At 48.9% G+C, this 12,519-nt stretch overlaps 1 protein-coding gene across 7 annotated transcripts in view; it reads right to left on the bottom strand.

Moving 5' to 3' along the window:
* RPS6KA2 (ribosomal protein S6 kinase A2) overlaps nt 1–12,519 on the bottom strand; it is a 348,075-nt gene that overhangs the window by 78,636 nt on the left and 256,920 nt on the right. For all 7 annotated transcript variants that reach the window (XM_067011135.1, XM_067011137.1, XM_067011138.1 and 4 more), the window contains one exon: nt 962–1,078. In XM_067011135.1, the coding sequence (XP_066867236.1) occupies nt 962–1,078 (117 nt within the window). The remainder of the gene's footprint in view (nt 1–961; nt 1,079–12,519) is intronic.

Genomic DNA, 12,519 nt, shown 5'->3' on the forward strand with positions numbered 1-12,519 from the left:
TCCAAAAATAGTTACTTTAAAAAGCCAGGACTCTGTTCTGCTTAAACTCTAGGAAAGGCTGGCTTCATGGTTTACCTCAGGGCCTCATGTTCTAGAAATCATAAGTCTGTATAATTTCTAACAGTTACACCAAGAACGTGGAGATATTAGCACTGCCCTGGAATAATTCACTTATCCTCGTGAAAGATGTATGGACATCATGCTGTATATGGATGTGGCCCTATATAAAGAGACAACTATTTCTCATTTCCTGAGAGAAATCAGTTTTCATTTTAATTGGAAGGTGAAAAAGAAAGGAAACGAAAAATTGTAGCGCACAGATTCATCGTAGACGATTGCTAGACGTCTAGGAGTCATGTCTTATTTAATCCATAGAATAACTATAGAAAGTAGTTCACACTATGTCCCTTTCATAGATGGGGAAACTGAGGCTTGGACAGGCAAAATATCTGCACAGTTTACACGGAGGGTGAGGGGAGCCGGCCTGCAGTCCCAGGCTCCTTGACTCCTTGGTGACGGTCACATGAACCGGTCCCAAAGGGTGCTGCCTCCTCTGTTCCTTTCTTCCTTGTTCTCCTAGTTTTTCTTTCTTTTTGAGAAATACTTGTGGGGTGTGCACTTCCAAAGATGCATGGCTTAAGTTCAAGGACCCTAGCCAGCACAGTGATACACTAGAGGCCCACGGAAGCTACAGGAGAGGGAAGGTGTGTGGTGTCCCTAAGCTCAGCTCCACGGTCACGGGCTTCAGGCAAACTGAGGCCCCAGCTCCAGCCACCACGGGACCCACCGTGTGGGCGCTGCCTGTACTTTCCATTCCCTCAGCTTGGGGCCACCTCTCCCTTGGGCTCCGGAGGCACCTCTGCCGTCTCCTTCACCAGACGTTCAAGTGCTTCGCCCTGACGTGAGGGACCAGCCCCAGTGGAATGAGACTCGCTTGGAGGGAACCACGGACCTAACTTACCTTTCCATAGGACCCTTGTCCCAGAACTTTCAACAGTTCAAACTGGGAAGGGTCGGCCTTTTCAAAGCCTGCTTTCACATGATGACTGATGTCAATCTCCTTCACGATGCCTTCCTCCTGCAAGAGAAAAAGGACAAAAGTACAAATCAAGGGGTTCCTCTGGATTCGTCCTCTGCAGTTACAACAAGTCGGATACGTTATGGATTTTCAGGATAGGAGTTTAAAGCGGTGACACCACAGGGCTTTACAAAATCAACTTGCTTGTTCATCCCAATGATTCCGTTTGCGAGCCTTTCATTGTTTCTTTTCCCCATGGAGTTGTGTCGTGTGGTCTTACCCGTATCTCAGGGAAATCCATGCTGCTTCTAAACAGCTGGGGCAAAATTTTGGACGGGGAGGAATGTGGGAACCATGGAACAAAACGAACCCCTGAGAATCTGTCTTAATGTCTACACCGCTGTGGTCACAAAGTCCATCAACAGGATCTATAGGCAGAAGTCGTCTGCGAAATGCAGATTTCTTTCCTCCTTCTCCTCCTTGTTATTCTACTCTCCCTTGTACTTCTGCCGGAGCTAATGCAGAGGATGATTGACTGCCGTCCCAGAGATTATATTTCAGAAGAAGCAAATCAGATAGGATTTTCTACCAGTCCAGAAGCCTTCCCAGTAGGAGAAAAAGCCCTTGATCTTTAAATTAAAACTCTGGCAGAAATCAGTACAAATTCTCATCAGAGAACTACCTGTCCCCAGAGACGTATTACTTCACCCGTAAGGCGGTATGGCCACCGATCCACCACCGGCTATGTGCAATGGAAAAACTGTAAAGTAGGTGTTTCTCTGTGGGGAGGTGCATGAGGTCACTCAACCTGCTGTGACGCCCTCGGCGGGCGGGTGACCCAGTTCCTGCAGTGCAGCATCCCCGGAGGGGGCCCCGGACCCCAGGACTCCCGCCACGGCCCCGCTTCACCCCTCCTGCGAGCAGGCGGCCCGCACGCAGGCCGTCAGGTCTCCCCCGCCCACACGGAGTATTCACCGTCCTGACTCATCACTGCCCGAACGTTTCGACTCAAAGGCTTAGAAGCGGATCTCTCTTAACATTTCATTTTGTGTAGATTCTTGCTGTCCAAGTATTTACGGCAAACGCACTCAAAGCACACACCTAACCTCCTCCTCGGAAGTGGCGTTAAAACCTCAGGCTGCTCCCTGAGAGCGCTGCGACGCAGTTAATGTCTCATTGTAAATCGGTAAAGGTCTGGAACCAGCAAAGACTCTTGACGACCCACAGAAAAAGGAACTAAGAGTTTCACATTTTAGATTGTAGAGTTCTACATTCATAGTGACATTTTGGCTTGAACTTGCTTGAGATATTTTGTTTTCCTCTTTCCCAAGAGTTATTTTTTAAAAAAAGAAAGAAAGAAAAAAAGAGAAAAGGTCTGGAATCCAATGCTGATTGCTGTGTGCCCAGGGCACAGCCAGATGGGAGCACGGAGAACGTGCCCGGGCCTGTCTGCTTCTAACGGTTTCCAGACTGGACGGTGATATTTTCTGAGTCATTTTGTGACTCTTGCCTTAAAGGGCAACCAGATTTAAAATAGTGTCTATGCTTCATTTTGAAGTAAACGCCTTTTCCCTTTTATGAGGCAGGTCATTTTTTCTAGACTCTTCTATGTGGACTTTAATGCCATTCCCTTAGGAAAATAAAGTCTGCTCCCTCTACATATAGCACTAAAAATTTGGTTTGTAGCATAACTCCTTTGAAAGAGTATTTTTTTAAAATAACTTGAGAAACCTGTGGGGAGAACCTGGTGCCGCGGTCAGGCGCTTGCTCTGTAAGCAAGGGTTTCAAAAATGTTCTAATGCGAGAGAGAAAAACTAGAGAAACGAATTGCTGAAATGACATCAACATAGGACAAGATAATTTATGACAGTGAATTTTACACTCCCTGTTGACATTCTGACGGAGGAAACTCCTGCGCAGGTATTAGAGACACAGGGACAGTGATGGAAACGGCCGGAGAGGACCCGTCACGGCGCCCTCCGGGCTCTGCCCGCGCTGAAGCCACCTTGGAAGGTAATTTCCTCTGTTCTGAATCATTCGCTTTTCACGTCATTAAAGGGAGAATATTTATGAAAAGTAAATGCAGATTAAAAGCTGTGAAATAGTCAATGTTCATTGCAGCACTATTTACAATAGTCAGGTCATGGAAGCAACCTAAGTGTCCATCGACAGATGAATGGATAAAGAAGATGTGGCACATATATACAATGGAATATTACTCAGCCATAAAAAGAAATGAAACTGAGTTATTTGTAGTGAGGTGGACGGACCTAGAGTCTGTCATACAGAGTGAAGCAAGTCAGAAAGAGAAAAACAAATACCGTATGCTAACACATATATATGGAATCTAAAAATAAAAACAAATGGTTCTGAAGAACCCAGGGGCAGGACAGGAATAAAGACACAGACGTAGAGAATGGACTTGAGGGTATGGGGAGGGGGAAGGGTAAGCTGGGACGATGTGAGAGAGTGGCAGAGACATATATACACTACCAAATGTAAAATAGACAGCTAGTGGGAAGCAGCCGCACAGCACAGGGAGATGAGCTCGGTGCTCTGTGACCACCTAGAGGGGTGGGATAGGGAGGGTGGGAGGGAGGGAGACACAAGAGGGAGGGGATATGGGGATATATGTATACGTATAGCTGATTCACTTCGTTATACAGCAGAAACTAACACACCATTGTAAAGCAATTATACTCCAATAAAGAGGTTAAAAAAAAAGTTGTGAAATATTAATGACAAAGACGTAGAAAATAAAAATCGGGCAAGCGTTAGCTTTGTCTCCAAAAAAGGGGGACAGGTCATTCTAGAAATCACTGATTTGCATGCAGGATGTCACTTCTCAGAAAGAGCAAAGAATAAGTTATTAAACAGGTGACTCGTGAAAGTGCAGAAAAGAACAAGGAAATCACCGAAGCCCCGACTCGCTTTGAGCAAGTCCTGCCAGGCTAACCCCGTCCCACTCCGGGCGCCGTTCACGCAGCGGAGTTAACGGCCAGAGAGCTGTGGCCTGGCTTTCGGGGGTCCCGCCGGGAGCTCGGGTCAGCAGAGGCCGACATCTCGATGCATCTCCCATCGGGGCACCACAGCTCCCTCTTCTAGACCCCAAAACAGGACGTCCTCACCAGGGAATGACATCGTGTTCCAGAGGCTGTGGCCACGGTGCCCCTGCATCAGAACCGCCAGGGAACTCGTTAAAAATGCAGACCCCAGGCCGCGGGTGGGACTACGGAGTCTGGAATCTCTGCGAAGGACGGGGCTTCACCTCGAGCCCCACTGCCCGTCCTGCAGGGTGGCTCCCTGCAGCACACGTACAGGCTGTCCCGTCCACATCCTCCTCAGGAAACACGGGCTGCACGGCCCCCCCGCCCCCCCCCCAGCTCTTGGAAGGGATTTGCACCCTCGCTGCCCCACTTCCCGCCTCTCCTCTCTCACACCCACGGCTACCCACTCTCTTCACCTCATCAGGTCATCAAAACCCTCCACGGGGCTCAACCCAGGGGACAGACCTCAGAGTCCGCCGCACTGGGCACCAGCCATCACCCCATCTTCCTCCAAACACTGCCCTCACTTGGATTCCGGGACATCACGCCCCCGGGTCTCCCGACAGCCCCCTCTGCCCCGTCTCCTTATCTCCCCGTCTCCCAACACCCCCTGGACCCCGGCTCTTCTTCGCCGTCATCAGCCCTTCAGGCTGATGTCTAGTCCTGTCTCGGGGCTTTGTGTTACCGTCTGAACACCGACAGCTCTTAGGTCTGGAGCCGCCCCCAGAACGCCAGACGCGAGGCTCATCCAGGTGAGGTCCTGGGGGACGTCAGGGGCCGGGAGCCTCCCGGGACCTCCGTTCCGCACGGGCAGGTGACAGGGCTACGCGGGCAGACCTGGCATTTGTCGCTGGCCCTCCGCCCCGGGGCAGAGCCGCTGAGTATTTCCTACCACTTCCCAGCTCACCGACGCATTTGACTGTTTGAAAGAGATATTTTATCCATACTTTCCATTGTTTTTAGCAAGAGGGCTCACCACACCTAGCCCACCGTACTGCTAGGAACAAAGTTCAGAAATGCTTGGGAAGTGGAGAGAAGCCACCAAGTAGCTCGTCTGTCTCTCCCAGGGAGTGAAGACAGGGGACCATTGAAAAGTCCCTCGGGGAGGCGCACCCCACGCCCAGTAAAGCGTCCAGAATCAACGACACAGACCGTTCACTACCACGGTCCCCGAGGAGACGGCTGTGCTCGCGTGATAACACCAGGTAGAAGGACCAGGCGTGGGCCTCAGACTCAGAGCCAGAGGGAACCTCCTCCTCCTAGGCAGGTCCGGTGGCTTCTCCAAGCAAACCCAGGGGCCGAGCCGCAAGCGGATCCCGACCTCCCGGGGCCCGGATGGGACGCGGGCTCCGCGCAGCTCGGCTTCCTCCCCCACCCGCCCGAGGAAGCTCCTGAGACGCAGTGGCTCATGCATTGCAGACTCTTCTCTGCTCTTTAAATCGCCCTTCACACGTCTCCGCCAATGTGTCTGCTCCCACTGGCGTGAGCAAATGTGAGATGAAATTACAGGACCAGCTGCACTGGTCCAATCGTCTCCTCGGGAAACTATTTCTACTGAAAGTTTCCACTCCGTTTCCAAAGGGCTAAATATAAGCTAAGGCATTTGGGATGGCGACACTTCCCCAGCGAGAGTGGGACTCCAGCTGGTTCTACGGGCACTTGCTGGCCTCCAGACAGAACAAGGACGGCCCACGGAAGAAGAACAAACCCTGCGTGGAGGCACAGGAGCAAGGGAACGAGAAGGGAGAGCGCTGGAGGAAACCGAGGCCGGAGGCAGCGGCTCTGAGATTCAGGAGAAGGCGGACGCACGCGGCGGCGGCCCCTGCCGGGCTCCACCGGGTGGGGTCCGGGGCCTGAGCCGCAGACCCGCCTGGTGCGGCGCCCACCCGGATGCTGCAGCTCCCCGAGGGCAGATCGTGCAGTGCACGCGGGGGGGTTGGGGGGCACTCTTTTCTCACGCGTCTTGGAACGGCGTTTCCCCGTTCTTTTACCGAAGAAAGCCACGCAGCCCCCAGGGCGGCCCCGGCAGTAACTCACGCGCAGGGCCAACCAGCCAGGCGTCTCCACCTTCAGAAAGAAACCTTGAGCTGCTCCCGGGCTCTGAACTGGGCTGAACTTGGGACTCGTACGTCACAGCAGGGGGAAGTGAAGAAACTCAGAGGAGCGGGGAGGGGAAACCACCAAGACGCGCCTCATTTTTATTCTCTGCCTTTTCCTTCCCACCCAGACTTTTGCCCTCTACCTCCTTTTCATTACTTTTGTTATTAAAGGCAAGGTGGACTTTTCGCTCTGTTTTTAAATGAAAGCGCCACCCCTCACGGCTTCTGGCTTTCTTTGCCCTCATTGCCTGTCGTTCCCTCAAATTATCTTCCCTTCCATCCTTCTGAAAGCCTCTCGGTCTGCTGGTATTTTTATAAGTCACAGTCTATGCAAATCGGACGCCCTGGAAGCTGTGATTATAGCGGTGGCGGGCAGACAGCAGCGTTTCTGCAGGGGCCTCCTTGCACAGAGAGAGGAAGACACAGGCGCCCTCAGACACACGGGCCGCAGGCTCCCAGGTTCCGACACCTCGACGTCCCTCAGGTGGGTTAGTTCTAGTAAGTTCCATCAATCTTTGAGCCCCCCGAAAAGGCAACGCTCTGTGGAACATGAGGTGTGAAGTGACAGAGGCCCTGGTACCTGGGTGTGGCGTTTCAGGCGCGGGTTCTAGATGTGGCCACTGACAATTTCCATCTCATCTGGAAAGCCACCTTCAAGGACGTGCTTAGCAAAGAGTCACTGCGCACACGGATGAGGAAGTCGTTATCTGCATTTGTCAAGAGGCACTGAGGAATCGCCAAAGAGCCTCAAAACCGTGGATGGAAACGTATGGCGCTAGGTCCCGCCGCAGAGAAGCTTCCTTACGGAACACACAGCTCCGTATGGGGACAGCGTCTGTCCTGGGGCAGTGGTGTGTGTGCTGACGGGGCTAAGTCTTTATTCTTTAGTACAACTCTAAAAATAGTGCCGAGTAAAGAGGGTGATAGAATGATACCAGGCTGCCTGCCTGCCGTGCACCGAACAGGCAATTATCACCCTTTCCCATCCGACCTCATACTCAGAACGTTCTCACTTCGGATCTGAGATGTGTGAAAGAGAGAGAGGCTGCACCGAGAGTGCAGAAAAGCTGACAACGTGGGCTTGAGACTCCCAAATGAAAAGCCTCCGCGACGATCACCCACTATCGGTGCAACTATAGTCTCATCCCAGTGAGATCGACTGGGACAGCTTCATGTTTTCTTCCAGAAAAAGGAAAATTTCACTTATCTGGATGTCATCATCTCCAAGAGTTAATTATTTACATATTTCTGACCTGATATCCAATTTTTGTTTTCAAAATCAACATTTCGGTAAATATCTCCGTCAAAACAAGCTGTTGATAACTGTGATGTTTCTGACAGAGGTAAGGACATGCAGAGTCAGCTGGTGTCAGGGACTCTGTGCCCGTGGGATGTGTCCCTCCTGCCAGGCTGTTTTCTGTTCCAAGTCTCGGTATCTCCTGCCAACGGAAGGCCCAGCATTCCCCGCTCAGCTGTGCTCTCTCCACAACAGAACCGGGCCGAGCCACCTGTACAGACAGCTGGGTGTCAGTTCTCCCTATTCCATGAGGCCATCTCGCGCTCCTTCTCTAGTAAAGGTGACAGACTCACAGGGACACGTAATTAGCGGCAGAACACCTACCAGCATCATTACAAAGGCTTCATTTATTTTTCTCTTCAGGTATGAAACCAAAGGTCCTCCAGAACCATCCGTAAGAATTTCTTTGCATTCGAAGCTGGTCGTCAGATGGTAGGTTGGGATGTTCAAAAGGGCAAGAATATCCTCAAAGACGATGTGAAAATTCAAAGTCTAGTGGATTGTTTGTGTTTTTCTTGCTCTACTGGGAAGAGCATCTCACTGTAAATTTGTGCTCGGGAACATTTAAGTCAAAGGTACAAATTGTAACGAAAGTACAGATCCTCCAGCACCCAGCGGAACACTAGACATAAACAGTGACTCAAGGGTAAACACCAAACTACAGCAAAAGCTCTGGGCTGTGTCCATCCAATCACTCAAATGTCCTCTGAAGACACCCGACTCGGGTACCACAGACCAGTACACTGCAGCCTCCTGTCCAGTGAGCAGGCACTGATTGGGCATCTCTAAGCAACACTTATGTGGAGAAGGGCCATTTGGTTTCTGCAAAGAAAACACTGCTAAAGTAACAGGCTTTTTAAAAATGGTGCAGCAAACACACAGCAACAGTTACTAAAACTGATTGCTATGATTGGGAAAGTCTTATGCTGGAATGTCTATATTTATAGCCCTTCCTCAAAGTAGAGATCACTTCTTCCTCAAAGAATCCACCTGCCAATGCAGGGGACACGGGTTCGAGCCCTGGTCCAGGAAGATCCCACATGTCGCGAAGCATCTAAGCCCGTGCGCCGCAACTACTGAGCCTGCGCTCTAGAGCCCGCGAGCCACAACTACTGAGCCTGCGCTCTAGAGCCTGTGAGCCACAACTACTGGACCCGTGTGCCACAACTACTGAAGCCGGTGCGCCTAGAGCCCGTGCTCTGCAACAAGAGAAGCCACCGCAATGAGAAGCCCACACACCACAACCAAGAGTAGCCCCCGCTCGCCGCAACTAGAGAGAGCCCGCACGCAGCAATGGAGACCCAACGCAGCCAAAAACAAAAATAAATAAATAAATAAATAAATTTTAAAAAAACAAAAAAAGTGATGTTGGTGCCCCTCTCATTAGCAGGCATGTCTGTGATCTTCACGAGGGCGGACAAAGCAGAATCTGCGGGGTGTAGATAAGGATGAATTATTCAAACCGGTAACGTCTCAGCAAATGGGAATAATTTGCAAAACGATCACGAGCCGCCAGTCGTGTGAGTGGAGAGATGGCAGCACGATTGAACACGTGGGCAAGTGAGCAGGATGCGGCCCTGTGTTTGGGAAAACAATGGCTGTGCCCTACAGAGAACTTTATATCTTGACAGAGAGCAACGAGTGACAAGGCAGGAGAGGATCTAAAAACCACGGAGTCCACGTCTTGGAAAAATACATGCCACTATGCACCGAAAGCCGTCGGTCTCACTGGACAACAGGGCAGACGGGTGGGTACCGAGCAGGAAGCCTGCTTTTATTCACACACACATTCCACCGTCACCTAGAGGCACATGCGTTCACACCGCCTGACCCAGCGATCTCACTCCTCAGGCTGTATCAAAACAATCTGAATATGGAAAAAAAAATTGTTACAATGTTTTTTTAATAAGAGTGAAGAAATGAGAAACAATTTAAATGTCCGGCAAACAGTGGAAGAATTAAGTAAATGATGACATCCACCAAATGAAATTTTACAAAGGCATTAAAAGTGATTACGCCATTTACAGTTGCTCCCAGAATAATGAAATACTTAGGAGAAAACGAACAAAACACGTACAGTATCTGTGTGCTGAGAATTAGCAAACACGACTGAACAAAATCAGAGAGGTAAAAAAATAAAGGGACATTCATGTCCACAGATTGGAAGACTCAGTAAAGAGTATAATTCTCCAAACATTGATCCGTAGGTATAATGCAATTCCCATCAAAATCTGAACAAGGCTTTTTGTATATATAGATAACTTTACTCTAAAATTTATATGGATTACATATATATGCATTTGCATACAGTATTTCTTTTTCTCTTTCTGACTTACTTCACTCTGTATGACAGACTCTAGGTCCATCCACCTCACTACAAATAACTCAATTTCGTTCCTCTTTATGGCTGAGTAATATTCCATTGTATATACGTGCCACATCTTCTTTATCTATTCATCTATTGATGGACATTTAGGTTGCTTCCATGTCCTGGCTATTGTAAATAGTCCTGCAATGAACATTGGTACATGTCTCTTTTTGAATTATGGTTTTCTCAGGGTATATGCCCAGTAGTGGGATTGCTGGGTCATATGGTAGTTCTATTTTAGTTTTTTTTAAGGAACCTCCATAGGATATATGTATGCATATGGCTGATGCACTTTGTTGTACAACAGAAACTAACACAGCATTGTGAAGCAATTATACTCCAATAAAGGTGTATAAAAAAATAAAAATAGGGCTTCCCTGGTGGCGCAGTGGGTGAGAGCCCGCCTGCCGATGCAGAGGACGTGGGTTCGCGCCCCGGTCCGGGAAGATCCCACGTGCCGCGGAGCGGCTGGGCCCGTGAGCCGTGGCCGCTGAGCCTGCGCGTCTGGAGCCCGTGCTCCACAAAAGGAGAGGCCACAACAGTGAGAGGCCCGCGTACCGCAAAAAAAAATAAAAAATTTATGTGGAAATGCAAATAACCTAGAATCCCTAAAAACAATTTTCTAAAAGAATAATAAAGTGGGAGGAATCACTCTACTGATGTTAAGGCTTACAACGTAGCTACAGTAATCAAGACGGTGAGGTACTGGTGGAAGGACAGACACACAGACTAATGGAACAGAGCAGAGAGCCTGGGCGTGAACCCATCCCATTCAAATACACCCAAGTGCGTTTTGAGAGGGTTGAAGAGAAATTCAATGGAGGAAGGAGAGTCTTTTCAACAAATGGTGTTGGAGCACTGGACCTCCAAGGCAAAACAAAAACCAAAAAACAAAACAGACCTAAATCCCGTTTTATACAATGAACTGAAAATGGATCACAGACTTAAATGTAAAACATAAAACTATAAAACTTTTAGGAGAAAAGCTTCAGGACCTAGGAATAAGGGGAAAATTCTTAGATATGATCTCCAAAGCACGATCCATAGAAGGAAAAATCAGTAAACTGAACTTAATCAAAATTTAAAACTTTTGTTCTACAAAGACTCTGCTAAGAAGATGAAAACAGAAGCTATAGCCTGGAAGAAAACACCTGCAAACCACTTATGCAACAGAGGTCTTGTCGCTGTAACAAATAAAAATTCTCAAAACTCAACAATAAAATAAAACAAATAATCCAATTAGAAAATGGGTAAAAGAGATAAACAGTCACTTCACCAAAGAAGATATACAAATGGCAAACAGGCACCTGAAAATATATTCAGCACCATCAGCCATGAGAGAAAGGCAAAACCACCGTAAGATATCACTACACACCTATCAGTGGCTAAAATAGAAAATATGGTGATAACATCAAATGCTGGTGAGGATGCAGGGAAACTGGATCTCTCATCCATTGCTGGTGGGAATGGAAAATGGATCAGCTGCTGGAAAACAGTCAGGTAGCTTCTTACAAAATGAAACCCGATCTTACCGTACAACCCAGTAATTGCATTCTCGCACATTCATCCCAGAGAAATGAAGAGTACGTTCACACAAAAACCTGAATGTGACAGTGCAGCCTTTTATACCCAAACAGGAAGCAACCCAGGCGCCCTCTAACTTAAATGCTTAAGCAAAACGGGACACGTCATCCGGCAACAATGAAAAGGGACAAAAACTACTGATACACACGACATGAGTGAGTCTGCAGAATATGACGCTGAGTGAGAAAAGCCCACATCTCAAAAGTTTTTACATTTACTCTGATGACCGAAAGATTCCTATTTTGAGGCAAGACAAGAAAAATGTAAACATAAAACGTTTTCTCTGCCTGTTTGGGCCTCCGCCCCCCCCCTAGTTTGCTCTGTGCACCTGCATTACACGCTAACCAGACCCCCCCAACGGCAGTGACACCAGCTCAGCCATGAAGATCACATTTACTCCTGCTGCGTCAGCCACACGACTGCTGAGAAGACAGCATTCCTTCCTCGATGCTGTAAGGGGTCACGAGCACCCACCACTAGCCTTGTACGTGCAGGCAAGCCTTACGTGCAATGCCAGTACATCGACTCCTTTAAAGACACTGACCGGTGCTGAGCAGTCTGGTAAAACAACCTGGGGAGACACTGAGCCACACCTAAGGGAAGTTCTTAGCTTGAATACCTACTTATGACCTTATTAGTGTTACCAGCTTATTACTTGTATTCTGCCTCCTTTACAAGATTATTGGTTCTTCATGGCCGCTGAGCCTGCGCGTCCGGAGCCTGTGCTCCGCAACGGGAGAGGCCGCAGCAGTGAGAGGTCCGCGTACCGCAAAAAAAAAAAGATTATTGGTTCTTGCATTACCAATTGTGTGACCGAGCCTCAGATAAAATTAATGATGATTAGGTGACTTGAAAGGATTGATCAAATATATCTTCTATGAGATCAATGATTGTAACAGTGTAACTCTAGATTTGGGAAGAAGCCACAAGAGGGAACTGTTTCCTGGACCATAACAGACCAGTAAGACAGGTGGTCCACCGGCTTTCGGCTGCTGTTAACAGGGCCTAGTCCAGTAACAGCACATGGAGCGACCTCTCGACAAAATCCTCCCCTGACCCGGCATGAGCGTTCCTAGCGCCTTGGGGCAAATGGGTCAGGAAACGCC

Source organism: Kogia breviceps, chromosome 13, assembly GCF_026419965.1.
Source record: "Kogia breviceps isolate mKogBre1 chromosome 13, mKogBre1 haplotype 1, whole genome shotgun sequence".
NCBI lineage: Eukaryota > Metazoa > Chordata > Mammalia > Artiodactyla > Physeteridae > Kogia > Kogia breviceps.